The sequence below is a fragment of the Mirounga angustirostris genome, unplaced genomic scaffold (assembly GCF_029215605.1).
Source record: "Mirounga angustirostris isolate CCGP_5_RB_7025 unplaced genomic scaffold, mMirAng1.0.hap1 SCAF_15, whole genome shotgun sequence".
Taxonomy (NCBI): Eukaryota; Metazoa; Chordata; class Mammalia; order Carnivora; family Phocidae; genus Mirounga; species Mirounga angustirostris.
Window position 1 is genome coordinate 9,124,251 of NW_026991723.1, and position 22,079 is coordinate 9,146,329.

General features: G+C 44.7%; 1 protein-coding gene across 1 annotated transcript in view; it reads right to left on the minus strand.

The window, feature by feature from the left end:
- Positions 1-22,079, minus strand: part of SMARCA2 (SWI/SNF related, matrix associated, actin dependent regulator of chromatin, subfamily a, member 2) — a 180,052-nt gene that overhangs the window by 149,315 nt on the left and 8,658 nt on the right. The window contains 5 exon segments of the mRNA XM_064579201.1: positions 568-737; positions 739-830; positions 8,054-8,419; positions 15,476-15,605; positions 18,828-19,088. Of these exon segments, the coding sequence (XP_064435271.1) occupies positions 568-737; positions 739-830; positions 8,054-8,419; positions 15,476-15,605; positions 18,828-19,052 (983 nt within the window). The 5' untranslated portion in view covers positions 19,053-19,088.

Here is a 22,079-nt window from a genome sequence, read left to right on the forward strand (position 1 = left end):
AAGAGTTTAAATATGGACGCTGCATGAAGACAGCTTACCCCGAAGGCTGGACCGGGCAGCAGATCCACAAATGCACAAATTAAAACGAAGAATATATTATACTGAGCCACTAAGAATGCTTTAGTGTCATGAGATGGGTCATTAACCTGAAGGTCTGGCCGGCAGGACACCCGCAACAACCGGCCAGCTCAGAGTCATCTCTGGAGGATAAAAGGACAAACCACAAGGCACTGCACAGGCTAAGGGTGGGAGGACCGCTTTCTGGGATCCGCAAGCTCTCACGGCTGGGCTTTGGTCTTTGCCTCCCGAGGGCCCAGCACAGTGCCTGGCGTGTCACAGGGGGTGATGACCTTTTTCTGACTCGAGGCATGAAAATCACAGTCCTGCCCACCCACAGCCACCCCAATGGCAAGCAGACGCTGGTTCTGAGGTCCTTCCTGTAGCATGAGTTTCGGCCTGTGCCTTGTGCACAGGGCAGGGCGCCCCCCCCCGCCCCCCGCCGGGCTCGGTGGTCCCCACGAGGACACGGCTGCCAGCCCCCACCCCCGGGGCCGGGGTGCGTGGTACCTGTACTCGCGCTCCTGCAGGATCTCCACCGGGTCCAGGCCTTGCGGTTTCTGGATGGGGCTGATGCGGCTCTGCTTCTGCTGCAGCTGCAGGATGGGCGAGGGCTGCCCCGGGGCCGGCTGCGCCACCGAGGGCCCGGGCACGGCGGCCGCGGGCGGCTGCGCGGCGGCGGCGGCGGGGGGGCGCGGGCGAGGGCCGGCCGCTGGGCGCGGGCACCGGCAGCTTCTGCGGGGTGCTCGGGCCGCTCAGCTCCGGCCCCGGGCCTGCGGGACAAGAGCGACATGGGCAGCTCGGGCGGGCCGGCGCCCTGCAGCCACCCCGGCCTGCCCGCTGCCCCCCGCCTCGGGGAGCACTGAACATCTCCAGCAAGGGAGGAGGGGGAGGAAAGGAGATGAGGAAGGAGGGAGGGCGGGGGGGGCGGGGAGGGGGAAAAAGTTAAGAAGAACCAGGCATCTATCCCCATAGGGCAATGGCATTCACTGATGGACACGGCTGAAATGGTCCAAAAATGACTCAAGGAGTACGTCCATCCAAGGAGCGGATGGTCAGCATGTAATGTAGCTCCAGAGTAGTTCGTTGTTTTTTGTGTTTTTTGTTTTTTTTTTTATAAGAATTGCAGGTGCATTCAAGAGTTCAGAAAAGTAAGGGAGTCACGGAACAGTCAGATGCAATTTGCGTGTGGTCCTAAAATCACATTTTGCAAACTGCACCTTGGGGGGACTTGAGGCAGACCCTCAGCGGCCTGACCCTCACTTTCCAAATACAGCCAGCACGTTGGCCAGCCCTCCCATGTGAACTGAAAGGGGCACACATTTTCCCTTAACGACCTAAAAGGCACATTTCAGGCTTAATCAATGCATCTCAGGAACTGAATTTTTTTTTTGTTTTTTTTTTTGTTTTACTACATATTAGAAAATGTTTCTAAAAACATTCAGTGGAGGCGGGGGAGCAAATCTGCTCATTCCACCTATAAAAACCAGCAAATATTAAGATTCAAGGGAGCATTTTTTCTCATGCTAACAGAATAAAGGGATATGCAATCATCAAGCTTATCAAAATGTACTTAATAAGTTAATTTAACGCAATTTTCCACATTAAACTTCAGGAGTTTAAACTGATTGCTAGGTATGGACCGAAAGTAAGAAGTGTTCGGTCTCTCCTCATAGTTACATTTTTACTTACTTCAAAATTATAAGTAAGATTAGGGATGCTACCAGATGAATTAGGAAATGGAAAAAAAAAAACTCAGTAACCTGTTAAAACCTCTGAGAAGCATTCTCCCAAGCATTTTCTGTATCTTTTCTAAGAAAAGTTAAAACTATTAAACGGTAATAAAATAATGTCTATATACTTCAGGGCGCCTTAATAATTAACCATACAAAGACGTACATTATGAAAAATTAGACACATTTATTCAATTTCCAGCAAACACCATTTAGAAATGGGCTTAAATGACAATGTAAGAAGAGTATAAGCAAACATTTTGACAGGAGGAATGTGAGGAATTAGAACAAACTGCTTAGGAAACTGTACGTGTGTGTGTATGTGTGTGTGTGTGTGTGAACAAACTGCTTAGGAAACTGTACGTGTGTGTGTGTGTGTGTATTACTGTTGGGCTTTTTTCACCTTCCTTGAGATATTAGGTGAACTTTCCAAAACACATGCAGCTACATAATCCTGAGGTAGCCCTGGGTCCAGTGGGGGATGAAAAACTCTTGAAGGAAAAAATGCTTTTTTAAAAATTTTCTATTTTAGGTATCGTAGATGTACTATCGTAATAAAGAGATTCTTTTCAGCTATGTACTTTCTGATTTTTTTTTTTTCTGAATGGGAAGTCTTTTACATAATGCATGGCTTTTCATAATATTTTATATTTGGAAGTTTCTTTCATTCATATATAAGAAACCGATTTCTAAACATTAAATCTCGGGGTTGTTAAGCATTGGAATGAGTTATGGAGGGATGTTCTAGAATATGTTCTCCCTAGAGGTCGTTGAAACAGGGTAGATTTTTCATCGGGGTTGTTTTAGGTGTGATCCAGCCAAAAAAAGAGAAGACAGAGATTTCTAACAGGCTGATTCTCTGTGATTCTACAAATCTCCTTAATAAACTCAAGAAACTGGTAGAATTAAATATATTTCAAGAGTCGGGATAAGCATACTAAGTAACAAACTTACTACACTGAAGCCCCCTAAAAACACCACCATCTTTAACAGAAAGAAAACTCGGGTCTTGCTGATACGATGGTATCATAATAATTACTCTACATTCAGTCCTGCAAGTGTTTTTCCTCCTTTCAAAGTTTAAATAATTCATCAACAAAAGCCAGAACAGGGCACTGGTGTTACACATTCCACCTGTTTCCGGAGCTTTCTTCTTTAGCCTTCTCTCCTGTAAATACCTATGCAGAAGCCTCTGATGACTCCTTGAGGTACATTCAAGTCACTATTTTTAAAGCCACATTTCATCAAAGGAAGGTATCCAGAGCATGTCTGATATCCCTGGTTCCAGTTCTAGTCATTTTTAGCCTATGACTCAAGACCAGATCTAATACACAGGCACAGGGCTAGACTTTTGAATCCGTTAAAAACAAAGACGTTCTTTAAAGTTGATTGACCCTTAAAATGGAGAAGCAGAGAAAGAGAGACCCAAACATGAACTTACATATTCAAATCTCCAATTCAAAAAGTCCTACAACTTGCTGTGAACGAAAATAGGCACATTCAAAGCATCCTGCCTCTTTCCAAAAGAACTCATGAGGGTCACCTGAGCTCCACCACCTGCTGGTTGCGTGAGTCTGAGCTAGTCACTTAACCCCATGCGCCTCAGTCTCCTCATCTGTAGAATGGGGATAATAATATAACCCCCTAGAGTGGGAGTGAGGATTCAATGAGATCATGTAACCACATGATCCACACCCTCCACTCTTGTCGTTTTTAACACGTGCAAGTCCACAGAGGCTAAGAAGTCTAATTTAGTTACTTAGCTTTATAGAAAAACCCCATGGCGAAAAAAAGGCTTTTAAGGAAGCTTGATACTGGGTTAGCCGGCAACGTTGGGAGTACACTCTCCTACAGCAAACTTCAGAATGTTTCTACGGCTCACAACGACTCAGCACAAATACTCAGATAAGTCGGCTTGCCAAGTACTTCCTGCCAAGCGGCGATCAGAGCCACTTACAAGCAAATTCCTTTCCTAACTAAACACCGTGAGTTCATTTACTGCACGGGGCTATTTTTTCCTCCCTCCCAACAGATTACATAAAAACTCCTACTTACAGAGCCCAGGGAAGCGAGTGCAGCTTGCCACAACAGGACATGCCCAGAATGTAACTACCTGTTCCTCAGGTTTCTTGCTTGTCCCTCAGGTGGCTTGCTTGTCCCTCAGGTGGCTTATAGTTGAGATGCCTGGCTGGATTGGCTCTCTATCCACAGAAATCATCTCTGCTACAGACACTCGGGGTCTGCTAAATGATAAGACCACTTCCTGATATCTTCAAACTTAAGACAAATTACATTCCTTAGCTTATCTCCTATCCACCCCCCCGCCCCCATAAACAATTTAGGCTTACTTGTCAGAGGTTCCAAATGTGTCTGTTTTCCCCGCAGTCCTCACCTTGGAAATCAAGGCAGAGGTATGTCCTGATATCCCTGAGAGCGACCTAGTGCAGCTAAGGTGGGGAGGGGGGGTCTTTCTCAGATGCAGCCCTCTGCCTGATTTTAAGAAACAGGAAAACGAACTTATTAAAATACCCGAGTCTCGCATGTACAGAATTTCTGTGCATTCAGAACTCACACCGTCTTCCTGGCACACTAGAATCCTTACTCAAAATTCTGTGCCTTAAATAAGGATTTAAGTGGTTTCCACGGGTTGAAAAAATATAAATGTAATGAAGTGTATTTAAATTGAACATACCTAGGTATTTTAGATACCTAAAAAGAGTGGGGGTGGCAGGGGCAGGGAGCAGGAGAGAGACAAGTACTGAAAAAAATTAGCAATGATACTTTTACTTCCTACCATAAGGTCCTCCGTACCCCACACCAAAAAAAAAGAAACAAAAACAAAAAAACAAAAACAAACAATAACAACAACAAAAAACCCAAAAAACAAACCAAAAAAACCCCAAACCCTAACTTTTACAGTTCCTATATTTTATTTTGTTTTAGTTTCTATAAAAGAAAAATATGAATCAAAGTGAAAAAGAAGATGATGGGTTAGATTTGCAGGAAGCCCACAGCAGATGAGGACTGAAGAATTATTTGTTCAGTGTGCAACTCCTGCAGTCAACCCATAATTCCCTAGTGATGCCTCTGATGATGTGTGTCACTTAGGGTGAGTCACATCTCTGGAGTAGGTTTGAGGCAGACCACCCCAGCCAAAGAGATTCTCTCAAACATGGATAACACTATACAGCCAGACAAAAGAAACAAGGAACAGGAGTTATCTCCAGATAAGCAGATATACTTAAACTTATTTTTTCCTGAAAAATCAGTAGAGGTATTTATACACAATAATACTTTTTTTTGTTAAGGAGGGATGGAGATAAGTAATAACAATTAAAAATATTAACTCTAAAAATAAAATATTCTTTGCCTTATTTTGACTTGTCCTAAACGCCAACCCCCCCAAAAAAAGTCTTTGTCAAGTAAGGATGCCACCTCCCTCTGAAAACTGAGGTTTGGGTACAAGTTCTGCAACACTCTGGGGTGTAACCTCCTTCCCAGCGGCGGGAATGGGTCTGCTCTGTTGGCAGGAGGGAGCTTCTTCCAACTTTATCCACGTCCTCCTTGCCCACTCTGGCATAAAATACTATCTGCCCCAATATTTTCATTTCTAATGAAGCCTGACTGCCTGAAATACAAGAGACAGAGCTCTAACAAAACAGATTCCTCCTGACGACAGAGGCCTGGTGAGGAAAGATGAAGCATCAGAGATGGGTAACGTCATGGAGCCCCCTCCTCAGGAAATGGTCCAGAAAACGCACTAGGGATTATGTTTGCTGGGATGTGAAGTGGCTGTTAGGTACAAGAGTCCAGACAACGGAAACTTGGTCCCCTAAGTTTTACTACTTTATTTGGTCTCCTTATTCGAACTTTGGGTGAAAAGGTTTCTGAAATGAATCAATGAATCATTCAGCTTCTTGCCTTCTTAAAGGATACTTTGGGATCTTTTCCTGCTGAGCACAGGTCATTTTTAAAGCACTAATGTTTGGGGCACCTGGGTGGTTCAGTTAGTTAAGCGTCTGCCTTCGGCTCAGGTCATGATCCCAGGGTCCTGGGATCGAGCCCCGCATCAGGCTCCCTGTTCCGCAGGGAGTCTGCTTCTCCCTCTGCCCTTTACCCTGCTTGTCCTCTCTCTTGCTCTCTCAAATAAAATTAAAAAAAAAAAAAAGAAAAAAAGGACCAATGCTCATGGAGGTCTGTGAAGACATCCTGGGACACACTTCCATGTACAGTGAAGGAGGCCTACACGACACGGTCCCATATCACTAGCTCCTGGGAGGTACAGGTTTTGCTCCATCTTCCTCCAACTACCAACTCTCTGGTTGCCATTCAGCCTCTACTGGAAACTACTACGATGTGGGATGTCAAGAGTACTAATTTCACTGGCATTGTGTCTAGAGAACAAGTAAAAAGGCTCTAGGTGAGGAGCGGAGATACTTCTCCTTTTGGCACACACAGGAGTAAAACGGTTACTGCCTTTGGTACACAGTTTATGACAGGTTCTTTCCCTTGCCATGAGCCCCTTTGTTATGAAGGAGCCAGGACGGGGCAGCTGGTAAGGACATGGGCCCTCGGGTCAGACTGCTAGCATGGGAGTCCCGACTCTCCATATTCTAGATGAGTCCCACATGCAGAGTACTCAAGCTGAGCATGACACAGGCCAGTAGGTCCTTCATAAATACCCGCTATGCCGAGACATCCATATATTTTTTCTTTCATCTAGCTGCCTTCCCAAGAGCTGGAGTTATGCTGTTTTGAACCCTCTAAACACATCAAGTGTCCAAACTACCATTTTCAGCATGGTTTTCCTCTATAACCTTCTTGGTCCTTGATGTTCAGTCCCACATGATCTTCCACCTACCAACGCACCACAGTCACTACACAAAGATCTGGAGCGGACATGATCCTTTCTTGCTCTTTAAAAAACCCATTCCTAAGGCTACATCCACAATTAACAAGGTGAGTTAACCCTTCGGGTAGGGCAACTCTTAGAGTTTCCCCCACTGGAAAAGAAACATTTACAAACTCAGAAGGCAGAAATGATAACTGAAAAGTAATAATAATAATCTGAACTCCTCCCCACTGCCTAAGTCCCCAAACTTAGACAAAGTACCAATGTCCCAAACGAATCATTCGCGGTGATCGGTACGTCCTGGCTTGCCCCAGCGCAAGGGAAGCATTCACAGGAGATGGTGTCAATGTCAAGGAAGACCCCGGAATTCAAAACTCTAGTTAGAACAGAACCATCAACTCTTTGCTTCTCTGGTGTTTAACAAAAACCTTGCCAGAGAAAACAACATTCGTGGAAGCTCATCGCATAGCCCTCCACACCTCTGAATTCTAGTGGTGGGATCAAGCCAGACCGCCAGAAGGCCATACAAAGGACTAGCTCATCTCCGCCCGTTACATAATATCACAGCTTCGGATCTGATGCCAGGGTCTATGGAAGAAATAGGCCGCGTGGATTCTGTTACTCTGTTTATTATGAACAAATCTTATTGATGCCTCTATCGTTCAGAGTCTCGTACAATAATAATACCAATGATTAAAAAAAACAATCCCACTTGGAAATTCTACTTTATAGTCTCATGCTTAGAAAAGGCTCTGTGTTCCTCTGTCACTTGCTGCCAAATGGTGAGGATCTGGTACCAGACCCTCTCTCCTTTCCTGACTGCCAGGAAGCTGGAGTCCTCTGTCAAGCTCAGAGGCAGCAACCGTGAGCTCTGGGGAGGAGGGGGGATGGGGGGGCTCCATGCTCCCGACCTCCCTGACCCCAATTGCTATTTCCCTTTGTTTCTGATTTCCTACACTTGATCATTATTTCACTGCAGGTATGCTTCTTGGAGGTCTCCCTAAATGCTTTTCTAACCACACAAAGGGGTAGAAATAAGTAAGCCAGCTCACATAACATGGCTCGAGGAGAGCGGAGTCTAGGGGCACCTTCTGGCCGCGGGAAGGCGCTGGCGGCAGGGTTCTTAACCTGGGGCGTGTGGCCAGGCTCCCGACAAACCTTGAGCCTCTTGAAAGAGAATGCAGAGGCCCGGGGACGGCGGGGGCATGTACTGCTTCCTTCCTGGGACCCTGCGGCCCAGGAGCCTAAGGGTCCCGGGCAGCCAAGTGAAGCAAGACAAGGGAGCCAACGGGGAACAACGAAAGGCTAAGTCGGCCCGGGCTTAGAGCAGCCCCATACTCCGGCGCCCTTAGCAGTCCTCCTTAGCCAGACTGGACCACGGCGTTATTCATTTGGTTGCACATTAACCTACCAGATGGTCTGTTGTAGTTAACAAGGGCCTGCTGCTGCGGCTGCTGTGCCTGTGGCTGGGGCTGTGGGGCCTGCTGCATGCCGGGCAACGTCCTTTTCCCCTGGACTGCAAGCTGCAGTGTTTCGGGGAGGGGCTGGCCCCGGGCCAGCATTTTGTAAGCTAAAATCTGCGCTCGCAGCTGATGCAGCTGGACGGGGCTGAAAGGCGAGGGACCTCTGCTGGGCTGGCTCATCGCCTGCGGGTCGCCCGAGATGAGGGGCCCCGGCTGGCTCGGCGGCATCTGGGGTGGGGTCGGGCCACCCCCCGACAGAGGGCTGGAGACGTGCTCGGGGGCTCCCAGCGGAGACGGGTGTGGCGACATGTAACCTAGAACAAAACAGGAAAGGAGATCACACGCTGCCCCCAGTGACCCTGAAAACCCGGCATTCCTGGCCATTTGGATGATTTTTCTGCAACGGCACCGCCTGCTAGAAATTTAAAGTATACGTCACTGAATAATTACAGAACTACGTGTAGTTATCAAATTGCCCTGGACCAAATATATGCAATGAAAATTTCCCAGTAGTCACATTAAAAAGTAGAAGACACAGAGCCAATTTTGATAATATGTTTGGCTGAAATCAACAATACCCCAAATATCATCATTTCAAAATACAAAAATTATTAAAGACATAAAGACATATCTTACATGCTTTTTTGTTTTCCATGCTAAGCGACAGCACATGTCAATTAGGACAAGCCATATTTCAAGAAATGACCAATAGCCACGTGTGTCCTAGAAGGTTCACTGCTCATGGCTGTTGTGCACATAAAGCAAAGACAGCAGGGGACGGTGTTATACGTTAAAAGTAGCTCCAACCTCCAGAACAAAACCTGGAGAGTATGTACTATCTTGCAAGGGGGAATGAAGAGTCTCTCATAGGACAGCAAATTATTACTTGGTTTATTCTTGGGCATAATTATTGAGGGCCTCCACTGTCATAGGCACTACCCAAGGCACTTAGTTGAGTTCTCCCTCAAAACAGAGCCTGATGGAAGGATTGAGTGCAGGGGATTTATTTGGAAGGTGCAGGCACACTGGCAGGCGAGTACAGAAAGGTAACATAACAATCAGAGAAAGACATGTATCATATGATCTCACTGATATGAGGAATTCTTAATCTCAGGAAACAAACTGAGGGTTGCTGGAGTGGAGGGGGGTGGGAGGGATGGGGTGGCTGGGTGATGGACATTGGGGAGGGTATGTGCTATGGAGAGTGCTGTGAATTGTGCAAGACTGTTGAATCACAGACCTGTACCTCTGAAACAAATAATACATTATATGTTAAAAAAAAAGAAATAGTCGGAAGGGAAAAATGAAGGGGGGGAAATCAGAGGGGGAGACAAACCATGAGAGACTATGGACTCTGAGAAACGAACTGAGGGTTCTAGAGGGGAGGGGGGTGGGGGGATGGGCTAGCCTGGTGACGGGCATTAAAGAGGGCACGTACTGGGGCGCCTGGGTGGCTCAGTCGGTTAAGCGACTGCCTTCGGCTCAGGTCATGATCCCGGGGTCCTGGGATCAAGTCCCACATCGGGCTCCCTGCTCTGAGGGGAGCCTGCTTCTCCCTCTCCCACTCCCCCTGCTTGTGTTCCCTCTCTCGCTGTGTCTCTCTCTGTCAAATAAATAAATAAAAAAAAAAAAAAGAGGGCACGTACTGAATGGAGCACTGGGTGTTATACGCAAACAATGAATCATGGAACACCACATCAAAAACTAATGATGTAATGTATGATGACTAACATAACTTAATAAAATAAAGTAAAATTAAAAAAAAAAGAAAGGTGATATAAGAAAGAGACAGCAGCTGCTGCAGACTAATTTCAGGCAGAACCTCTGGAGTATGAGGTCAATGACTCGCCTCCAAATTATCCCAGGGAACGGGGTGGGGGTGGGGAAGAAGCTGGAGTTTTCACACTCTTAGGATCATTGGTCACTGCTCAGGTCACCGGTTATGACTCTGGGGATCACTAGTCCCCAGAGACTTTTCCAGGTGTTGGTAAGAGGGGCTGGAGTCCACTGGAGGCAAGATGGCAGGCTGGCCAGTGGATATCAGGCGGGTGGGAGCACAGAGAGGGTGAGGACAATTAAAGGGATATGAATGGAGTACACATTATTTCTTCAATTCTCACAACAACCCTAGAAGTTAAGTGTTGTCACCTCCATTTTTTTTTTTTAATAAGGAAACCAAGGCTCAGAGTGTCACACAGTGAGGTCTTCGCAGCTTCAAGATTCAAGCCAAAGTCTGTCTGACTCCAATGTGTATATATTCTCTCCAGGCTCTGATATTAATTTGGAAGTTAGAGACTTGAAAGTCTCAAAAATCTTCTAGAACCATTTACGGTATCACATAAACACGAGAGAAATCTGTTTGGGTTTTGAGAGATCTACGTGGGAAATTTTTTTTTTTTTTAAAGATTTTATTTATTTATTTGACAGAGAGAGACACAGCGAGAGAGGGAACACAAGCAGGGGGAGTGGGAGAGGGAGAAGCAGGCTTCCCGCAGAGCAGGGAGCTCGATGCGGGGCTCGATCCCAGGACCCTGGGATCATGACCTGAGCCGAAGGCAGTCGCTCAACCAACTGAGCCACCCAGGCGCCCTCTACGTGGGAAATTTAAGAATACATTTCTTGGGGAAGAAAAGTAAAAAAAAAAAAAAAAAATGCATGAAGTATCTCAAGGAACTCATTCCCAGAGATGAACTGTAGATCCTGGCCAAAAAATTCTTAGAAAAACCTATGATTGAGCATGGCTGCAGGGAGAGCCAAGGTGAGGAGGGAACAAACTAGCCTCCTGTAATCCTAAAGGTTGCCCTGCATTGAAGCTAAGTGCTAATGAATCAAGTCAAAGGTGTCCTAAGACACAATATCAAATATCAGATTCAAGGTCTTTGCCCTTTAATAAATGTGCTTGGGTCACAATTATCATAAAGGTCATCACATCGGTTTCTATTAGACATCTGCTGTGTGTTGGAACCCATGTCAGGTTTGGGCTGAAAGCTCTGTGCATCCACGTGGGATTGCAGAGGCCCAAGAACATCAGACCAACACTGGCTGGGGACTCACCATCACCGTTCGAGAGACTAGAGAAAAGAAAGGCCATAATTACTTTTATCTCGAATCGCCATTTGGAAAGGGAAACAAATGTATTCAGGTGCTCGAAGACAAGGGTAGGTTCTGTGCTATCAGCTGGTGAGAAGTGGAGCTCCATTCAGAGCCAACACTGCCCTGATGAGAACTGGAAGATCTACTAACTCCTGTTCCCCAAATCCCTACTTCATAACAGAGTGCAAAACCGCTCAGCCATTAGGGTTCTAGTCAGTCATATGAGTCAGCCAAGAAAATGCCCCCAAGAGCAGCCTGCGAGACCAGTAGAAAGTTAGAGCCTGGTATGTTGTTACTTATGACAGAAAACGTTTAGAGAGGATCCCCAACATGCACAGAACTTTGTCATTAACATTCTTCCTCCTTAATGAGGCTTACGTTCGCCCCTTAATTGTAATGCTGGTGCATAAGGGTATATAGTTTGTTCATTACGGAAAATACTTTCCTGACACCTTTTTGGCCAACCCTCTATCTACCACAGGGGTAAGAAACTTGCTATCAAAAATCCTCCTCCTGGGATTCTCATAGTAGAAGGGATACTACCAGGTGTTGAAATGGGCCATACGTCTCCTGCCTTCCGGTCTCTCCTACTTCCAAGGTTCTCAATTACGGCTTACCCAAGATACATCATGGGATGGCCAACACAATGGACCAAAACATCAGACAATCTGGTCTAAACTCAAGTGTTGACTAAACTGCTCTGTTAAACTCTGAAGTATGGGCAAATGGAGCTAGGAAGGTAAGACAGTGATATCAGGCACAAGGATTAAGTTTACCTCAAATTCGCTAAGGAAGAAGCTGAGAGTGGAATAAAAATCATTTTCTGGAATTAATCCATGCAACAAAATTTTACCTCAAATGTGACAAGAAGAAACTGGGCACGGGAATTTTTTTTTTTTTCCTAGAAAATATAGGGCATGTTAATAGAATCATTCCATCACAGTATGACATTACAAATGTGACAGCATTTCAGCTAAAGAGACAGATTTTTTTCCCCCTACATGACCAGCATTCCATGCAACCTCAGGAAAAACCAGAATCGAAATGATGAGACAACATAACATATTTTAGTAATTATCTTTAGTTAAGAAAACGGGGCGAAGAAACTGCCTGAGAGCGAACACACGTTTGTCTGCAGGACGCATCAATACAGAATCTGCTCTTTTTGAAGGCTGGTTTGATTTGCTCATTCAAAAGTGGTCCCCCCAAAAGTGGCAGTTTTCCTTCCCTAGTCTTTGAGGGCATTATCTCTCTGGTTTCACCTTGTCTCAAGAGAAGCCATCATGTCTCTCCTTTTAATAATCTTGAACTTATAAGTGCCAATTTTATATGAATTTTCTCTTCTCTCACTCTCTCTCTCTCTCACACACACACACACACATTAACTATTATATACTTGCCTTTGAAGGCTTTTCCTATCCAATGGACTAAAAATAAACAATGTTATCATTGGGACCATAAGGTACATGATTCAGTATTTATTGAAGGAAATGGTTTTGCTTCTCAACCAATACCTCCAAATAACCTAATACGTTGCTAGGTAGTTAAAGCTAGCAGCCTTCCGATCAATACCGCACCTCTCCATACATGTGTGTTTATAAATGTTTTTTTTTTTTTTTTTTTTTTTTTACAATGGGGTCTTTAAAGATACATGCTATTACGGAGTCTAAACTCTTTTTAGATCATTATATAGAATAAGACTCTATTATACCGGGCGCCTGGGTGGCTCAGTCGGTTAAGCGACTGCCTTCGGCTCAGGTCATGATCCTGGAGTCCCTGGATCGAGTCCCGCATTGGGCTCCCTGCTCGGCGGGGAGTCTGCTTCTCCCTCTGACCCTCCTCCCTCTCATGCTCTCTGTCTCTCATTCTCTGTCTCAAATAAATAAATAAAATCTTTAAAAAAAAAAAAAGACTCTATTATACCAATACTACTTTATTCAAAAATATGCTTTTAAATAACTCATTCCCCAGCCTGCAATGCACTTTACTAGTTTGGGGGAAAATATTACGTGCTAATTCGGATTCCATTTAGTGCAGACCCCTACATTCCCAGGTAATTATAACTTGCCGAAATTATACAAAATTAGTATCTATTTAAAATTGTTGACTGGTGAATGCATCAGTTCACTTCTCTACCTAACTGAACAAAATGAACGAGGTATCTATCCAGTTATGTGCTGGATACTGTACCAAGTGTTGGAGATTCCAAGAAGAATAAAAGGAACCAAGCAGTGAGAGAAATTTTAAGATACATAAAAGTAAAAGTGCTCATTGAAAATTTGTGCATTTAGGGCGCCTGGGTGGCTCAGGTGGTTAAGCGACTGCCTTCAGCTCAGGTCATGATCCTGGATTCCCGGGATCGAGTCCCGCATTGGGATCCCTGCCCGGCGGGGAGTCTGCTTCTCCCTCTGCCCTCTTCCCTCTCGTGCTCTCTGTCTCTCATTCTCTCTCTCTCTCAAATAAATAAATAAAATCTTAAAAAAAAAAAGAAAAAAAAAGAAAATTTGTGCATTTAAAGTGTTTTGTGTTGGAGTTTTCCTTGGGCCTTACTCCTGGAGGTACTGCAAAGCCAGGAGCAGACAGAGCAGGCACTGGGCTTTGAGAATCACTGAACGTCACTCATCTACACCTCCCAGGTAGTATAAATGAGATCTACATTAGCTCTGGGAACCCACCTGGCTCCTCAGAATATAACTGTTAAACCTGCGAGCGTTGTCTACATCCATTCTTAACACTGAATGGGTCAAATATTTTCTTCCTATACTGCAAAAAATCCCAATGAATCAGTCTGCTTGGCTGATGTGGTCAACATTTGAGGCGTCATCTGCAATACTTATACCTGTCTGCCATCAAAATTCTGATCAGAGGCTGGGATATTCAAAACCTGCTTGCCCACGAATGAAGATACATTCCTATGCCTCCATGATTTCCATGTGTGTGTGTGTGTGTGTGTATTTTAATTGTGATACATTTCTCTAAAACCTCAGTCAAAAAATCTCCCCTCGGGTGGATGGATGGCTGATCATGAATAGAGAAAAAAAACCCACATTTATTAAATGGCAAAGGAGTGCATACAACAACACATAAACCACAAACTTTGAATGAGAAGATCAACACATTAGGGTTAACCGGTCCTAGATTAATGCATGCCCTTACATGCTGGAATGACCGTACAATGATTCCGAAAACAGATTACAATGTCTTCAAAGACTCTGAGGTATCTTTACTACGCCTTCAACAGTGAGGGAGGAAGGCACCAAAGGGAAGAGAAATATGCCGTATATTGACTGGCCATTATTGTGGGTTGAATTATGTCTTCTATAGAGATTATGTATGCCAAAGCCCTAGCCCCTAGTACCCGTGCAGGTGACCTGATTTGGATACAGGATCTCTGCAGATGTCATCAAGTTAAGATGAGACCATACTGGATCAGGGGAGACCCTAAACCAATGACTCACGTCCTTACGAGAAGAGGGAAATCTGGACAGAGGCATAGACACTCAGGAAAACGTCATATGGAGACCAAAACAGATTGGAATGAGAGATCTACAAGCCAAGGAATCCCAAGAGTTGCTCTCAACCACCAGAAGCTAGGAAGAGGCAAAACAAAAGATTCTTCCCGAAAGCCTTCAGCGAGAGCATGGCCTGCTAATACCTTGATTTCAGGCTTCCAGCCTCCGGAACTGAGAGAGAATCAATTTCTGTTGTTTCATGCCCCCCGGTTTGTGGGAGTTTGTTACAGCAGCTCCAGGAGACAAATACAGCCACCCACCAGCAATAACAGGTAATTCCAGGGCCAGAAAAAGCCACCTCACAACGCATGAGCATGCAAGTCAAGGGACACAGGTGGCTCATCTTACCTTCACTTCTCTGCTGTCATTTGGAGACAGACCTGGATTCTCCTCCTGGCCCTTTTGCTTACTGGATGTGTTCACTTAGGAAAACACAGCAAAGTCTCTGAGCTTTAGCTTCCCCACCTAGAAAATGGGGCTGACCTAATTTACCTTTGAAGATCATAATAAAGAATCTGCATCGGGTACACAAAGCTGCCTTGCGGATTGCTTGGACATAGGGTGGCTAGTAGAATTTACTAGTATCTTGGAAATAGAACTGCCCATACAAAAATCATAGTCGCATTGGTATGGGCAAGGGGAGAAGCAGCCTGCAGATTCAGCCTTCCTTAGACACGTTCTTTGGAAGTCACAAGTAAAGTAACCGGTAAGAAAGATGAAAGACCATGGTATGGAACCAACACGAGGTGTGCAGTGGACACAAACCTTGGCTGTGTTGATCCATCGGACTCTGGGGAGGACCCATTCCTGGGTGAGGTGGTCGCATACTGGAGCCCTTCATGGAGCCACAATGGATATCTTCCACAATCCCCTTGTCATGCAGACCATCGATGGGCTGAAACATTTAAAGGACATCAGTTAGAGGCCTCTTGAAGGTACAAAATTTCCATTTGGACCTTTTAAGATCCCTCACTTTTAAAGTCTTCAAAACTGTGGCATAATCATCTATTGCTCATAGGACAGACATATATTTTCATACTTATACTACCTGTATTATTACATAGACTTTATAGGTGGGGACAAAAAAAATAAGACTATACCAACAGGGTCAGCGAAACTATCCATGAGTCAAAAGTTAAGGCTTTAAAAAGTTGGATTTTTTTTTTTTTTTTGTAATGTCAAAGGCCTACAAATAAAAATGAAGTCCTGCTCACAAATATAAGCCATTCTTTCCTACCCTTTTAAGTAAGTCCTGAAACCTGTTGTAGATTGAAGTTAGTCCAAAGTCTGAAGGAAGCCTATTTGAAATGTCTGTGATGATGTATTTTTTTTTTTTTTTGGTCATTTTTTTTCATCAGAGAGGAAAGAACTATATGGAAAGTTTCAAAGTCGAAACCAGAAAGTTCCATGCAGTCGGGAAAAGAGGAAGAGCCGGGGTGGAGCAGAGTACTGCCAGAGAAGGAAGGTACGACGGATGAATCCGAACCACAGAGAGAACCCAACTTGAAAATGTTTTAAAGGCAGAGTTTGGAAAAAAAAAAAAAAAAAATGTCAAGATCACAGGGACTCAAACCAGGACGTGAGGCCTCATGCCTAACAAGCACACGATAAAGAGCCATTGAGTTGACATTAATCCAATCCAGAATTGGGCAACGGAGCATGTGTTTGAAAAAAAAAAGGAAAAGTCTATTCCTCCCCAAACTGTAAGAGCAATTTTCAGAACCGCCTGAAAGAAATAGTTCCAGGAGTTTATAGAAACCAAATGACTTCAAGCAAGAAAGTATGAGTGTTTGCAGTTTTACAGAAAGGAAAGTTAATTTCTGCAGAGTCAAAAGCACGCACTTGAAAAGAGGAAAAATTTGCCATAAAGAGGATGTTCAGAAGAAAAATGGGAAGAATTTGATATAAAGAGTGTCTCTGAGTCTGTTAAATAGTAATAATAGGGAGGAAATCAAAGCAACACAAGCAGATGTATTTAGGCCACTTGTTTATTTATTTCCAGTGATGTTGAAAAGCAAAGAGCTGAATCTCAGAGGGAGAAGGAGGAGAAAGACAAGGAATAGAGCTGCCTTGTAAAAGGACTCTGAGAGAGTGAAGGCATCTGGTCAGCAGGTGTGAACTCAGGCACTTAACCACGTCCCCACGCAGGGGCTGGGAGTAAGGAAAAGCAGGATGGCAAAAAATGCAAACTCTCAGCAAAACAAAAGAAAGCGAAACAAAAAAAGAGTATCAAGGGGGGTGGGTATGAGAAAATGTGACAAAGACACTAGGTCACAAAACAGAAGGGATCAGAAGAGATAATCACCCATAGAAACAACCCAGTGCAAAAATCTACCAATGACCCAACATTCAGTCATAACTTTTTACCTTCCAAATGCCTAAATAATACTAAAGGTCAGCTAAATCTTTCCTTCACAGTTTATCTTTCATTTGGGAGGTGAGACAGCCTCAAGTCGTTCTGAAATTATTCAACCCACTTGGACTGAGGCCGACGAGTGACAAATCAGACCTATAATAGCTCCCAAATTAATTTAATATGAACACAAGACAATGTAATGACTTCAGTATGTCTAGATGTTCAATATGTCTCTTCAAGAATATGATACAGAAAATAAGCAGCTTTATTTCTTTAGATACCTGACAAGTTAAAAATGTGTTTAAAAAAAAAAAAACAAAAACAAACCTCAAAAGCAGAGAGACAACATGGGGATATGATGCGGGATATCCAGGACACGTTGTTAAAGGAAAAGAGGAAGTTTCAGAGTAATTAACAGTGATGACATGACTGTATTATAGTAAAATGAAAGCAAAACAAAAAAATCAGACCTGTATGATACGCCTACTTGGGCTTACACAGGACTTTTCACTGAACAGGGAGAAACATGAGGTATAAAAAGCGAGCACAAAGCTGTTACTTTGGTAAGGCCAGGATTAACTGTTTCTTTATCTCAGTACAGTTTTACTTTTCAAAATAAGTATATATTACTTTCCTGATTTGAAAATCATCAAATAACAAAATTTGTAAAAAAAAAAAAAAAAAAAAAGAAAGAAAGAAAGAAAGGAAAGGAAAGAAAATTAAAGAAAAACCCTCTGGGCTCCAATGCCCTACCTTAAAATTGACCTACAGTTCTATAGGATTAGAGGAAAGACTTGGCTCTTTTTTGATATAATCTTTCTGTTTTAAACCAGGATCTTCCACGGTTTGCCTACTTAATACCAAGAGGCAGCCCCACCACCCCGTCCACCTGCGACGTCGTCCGAAAGCGATAGAAAACCTCTACCTGTCTTATCAGGTACGACCCTCGGGTCACATGTGGTGTGGCTCACTGAGTTTCACTGGCTACTTACTCCCTTTTAAAGCAAACTGTCACAGGACCTGGCCGGCTTTCTCAAGAGGCAATTCTTTCTTCTTCGCATCTCCTGTGAAAGGCCTAACGCCAAGTTGTACTGATAGGATCATTCCTACAGCAACAATCCAAGCCTCATAAATAGAAGATTATTACAACCTCAGTCCAAAAACAGACAAATGGACCTGCGCTCTGCAAAATCCCAGCCCTCTTCCAAAATCAGAAAAAAGCCACTTGACAGAGGGGATAGCAAAGTACATTTTAGGGAGTCCCCGGAAACTATTTCATTTCGATAAAGCCTTCAAAAAAAAAAGCCTTAGAAAATGACTCGTTTTCTTTCCACTCTGTGGGATCTATTTTTTTAAATAAATATCAACACTCTTAGGGAAGAATAAATTTCAATACATCCATTCGTGGATGATATGTTATTTTACATATACAGTTGGAAAAAAATCAAGACTTATGCGTGAATACACTTACTCACCAGGCCCACAGCCCACAACCCACAAATCACAGCATCTAATTGTCAGAACTGCAAATCCTATCTAGTATTGTTCAAAAAGCCAAGATCTGATCTTCCTGTACAACGTCTGTAACAATAACAGAGCCTCAGAACGTATGTTTTTAATAATATACAAGATAAGACAAAGACCTCGCTTGATTCTCTTATTAACAAGAGTAGGGGGGAAAAAAGAGGGGGAGGGGATTATCAGGGATTTTAGCCATCCATGACTCAGAAGACGAGAGTGAACAAGAAAATAAACTCTTACCTTATGCATTTGGTGTATGCCTTCCTGCGGGAAGTCGGCAGACCCCATTGTCGGCATAGGGTGTGAGACACTGGGAGGTCCAGGGCTCGGCCCCATCATACTGTGCACAGAACCCGGGGATGGCCCGGGTCCTGGACTAGGTCCAAGAATGGGTCCGGGCGAGGGTCCGGGCCCCGGCGAAGGCCCTGGATGGGGCATCGCGCCAGGGTCTGTGGGCGTGGACATCTACCTCTCCTGTCTCTGCCAGTCAGTAGAGGGATACTAAGTTGGAAGGAAGAAAAGAGAAAGGAATGTCTTAAACATGATGTTAAGATCAGAATGAAACAGTTGTTAGTCTTTCATGGTGCCATTTCTGTAACAAACATCAAACAGAACTGCCCTGTCTCGTCCAGATGTTTGAGGGAGTGTGATATATATCCATCTGCCCTAGTCTTTATGAAGACCACTTGTTTAAAAGAAAAAAAAAAAAAACCACTCTAAATGATTCCCCAGAAAGATATAAATCATCCAAGATACAAAAAAAGACCCACTGGAGAAACTCAAATTTAATGCATAAGCAGAATTCTAAACAAGTTTGAAATTTATTACTGAAGTCAACAGATGCTCTCCATTACTTACTGGCTTGGGCACCTTACAAGTCATTAACCCCCCAAAGCCATTAAAACATAAAACCCCTGAAAAAGTATCCAACCAAGACACATTTTCCTAAGTAAATGAGCGTCGGAAACTTCACAGAAAATTCTAGACAGTTAAAAGAGGGAAAGAAGTACAATTTCAGAAACTGAGAAGGAAAGAGAATTACCCATCATGGGAAAAGCAGAGGCTGTGGGACGTGGGACTCAAACAAACAGGGGTCCGAAGAGCCACACAAAACAACCACTGGCTGAGACTGAAATGCAGTGTTAGTAAGTGTATCAGCTCCGGGCCCCACGCAGCAAGCAGCACCTTCCCCGCCCCCAACCCCCGCCCCCCCGCCCATGCAGCATTGTGTTCTCCACCATCTCCACTGTGCCACAAGTGATCAGAAGAAATGGTTTGTTTACTTATTTTTTTCAAGATTTTATTTATTTATTTGACAGAGGGAGAGCAAGCACAAGCAGGGGGAGCCGCAGAGGGAGAGGGAGAAGCAGGCTCCCTGCTGAGCAGGAATCCCAACACGGGGCTCGATGATGATGCCAGGACCCTGGGATCATGGACCTGAGCCGAAGGCAGACGCTTCACCGACTGAGCCACCCAGGCGCCCCAGAAGAAACGGTTTCAGGTGTGGTCCTCCTGCCGGCTCATGAACTGAAGACCACTTGGAGAGCTGAGGCCAGGATTCATCCAAGGCTTCTCTGTGGTCCAGGATCCCCAAGAGAAGTCAGCTGTTGACTACCGGAGTGGGCCCAGCATGGACAAGGTGAGAAAATCCCAGTTCTCCGATTTCAGGAAAGCCGTATTCCATCACCCACACCCCAAGACTTCTTGGCAACCCCTCCCCTGGGGAACCGCCTCATGGTGGGGGTATGCCTGCATCTTGGACATGAGCCAAAACGAGCAAATACGCCGTTTCCCAGACTCCCATCAATGAGAGCTGAATAGCACTAGTGAGAGTTAAGTGTGACACCGACCTCATGTTATCTGGGGCCACACACACCCGTACACACAAAAACTTTTCTGCTGTCAACCTCACAAAACACAGAATGAGACCCCCTCAGTGATTTGCTTACCCACTATTTAGTGACAGGGCTGGGACTTAACCACAGGGGTCTAACCCAGTCACTCACAGCCAGGGTCTTTCCACAGGGAGATGAGGTTACAGCGGAAACACAAAAAACCCACATTAGTTCCATTCTTAGCCACCTGCTCTCCCCTCTTGCTGAGTCTCTAGAAGGTGAGGGCCTTGAGGGCAGGGGTCTTGCTCTTCTTCACTCCTCTGTGTCCTCGGCACCTCCAGCCCGCGTGGAGTAAGGGCTCAAAAAAAAGATCTGAATGAACTGCCCATGAATTCCAAGGGCAAACTATTAATAGCGTCCGTTATTTTATAAATAAAAAATTAGAGAGCGATCCGTGCCTGAGCTCTGTTCATAAAGAAATCTAAGAAGGGTGGGCAAGAATTTAGGCCATTCTGGTAAATGAATTCGGGCTAAAACGGGAAGCAATGAAAGGCTACGTTGGAGCGATTATAACACAGCGTTTTGCTGATACAAGACAGGACTCAGAACCCAGCTGAAGTGGTTTCTAAAACAACAAGGGTGAATTACAGCCTTGAATCCACTAGAGAGCCTAATGTTATCATTTATTCTTTGTGATTAACAAAGCAGGCAGAAGTAACTTTTTTTACATTTTTTTGGCGTGCCACCCCCTCACATACAGGCTCGTTCAGTCAGCGTCTTAAATTTAGGAAGCTGACGTCAATTCAGGGGTACTACAAGTTATAATGTTCTTTCATGTAGATCAGCAAACTAATGCGCCCCTTTATTTTTTAGTGAATAAAAGGAAATTGCTTACTTCCTGTTATGGTTTACCTTGAAATGGGCTTCAGTAGCTCTTCCGGTAACCTATCACCAGTCTGGACAATGAAGATGCAAACACTCAGCCTGGCAGTCCCCACTTGCCACATTTTCTGTTTTAACGTATGTTATCCCATAATCCTCCCTCGTGCCTATGGGATCATTTTCATGGGGGAATCTGGCAGAATGCTGGGATTACTTGTATGCAGTCCCATAAAAATGCTCCTCATTTTTGGTCAAAGGCAACTCCTAAAAAGCTTCTTAAAGGGGAGAACCGACGAGAGGGGGGAATGGAAAAGTACTGGCTACTTCAGGGGAATGTGAACACAGGGACGTGCTGTGGAGGACACTCCTGAGTGAGAAGAGGAGCGTCTGATGCATGGGCCTAAGGCGCGCGTCCATGAAGCAGCACCGACAAACAAAAGAAAGTAGCTCAGAGAAACCGCCAAGTGTAACAGAGGAGGAGCCTTGAGCCCAGCTAACGAAGGGCAGGAATCTGGAGGATCATCCAACTCGGGCATGGGATACTCCGGCTGGTCTGATCGGGTGTCCAGAGACTTGGGTTCCGTCTGGCCTTCTTGTCCCGGGGCCCGGGCAGAGTGCTTTTCCTCTGTAGAGCCTTTTTGGTTCTTCTGGGCTTGAGGAGAGGGTCTCTCAAGGCTTCCCCCACCTGTGCACCCGGGACTCAAAGCATCTTGAGGACTTGCTCCAATGCTGCGGGCAGTGGGGTTCGGGGTGGGGCGGGATCTGGGCTGTCCCG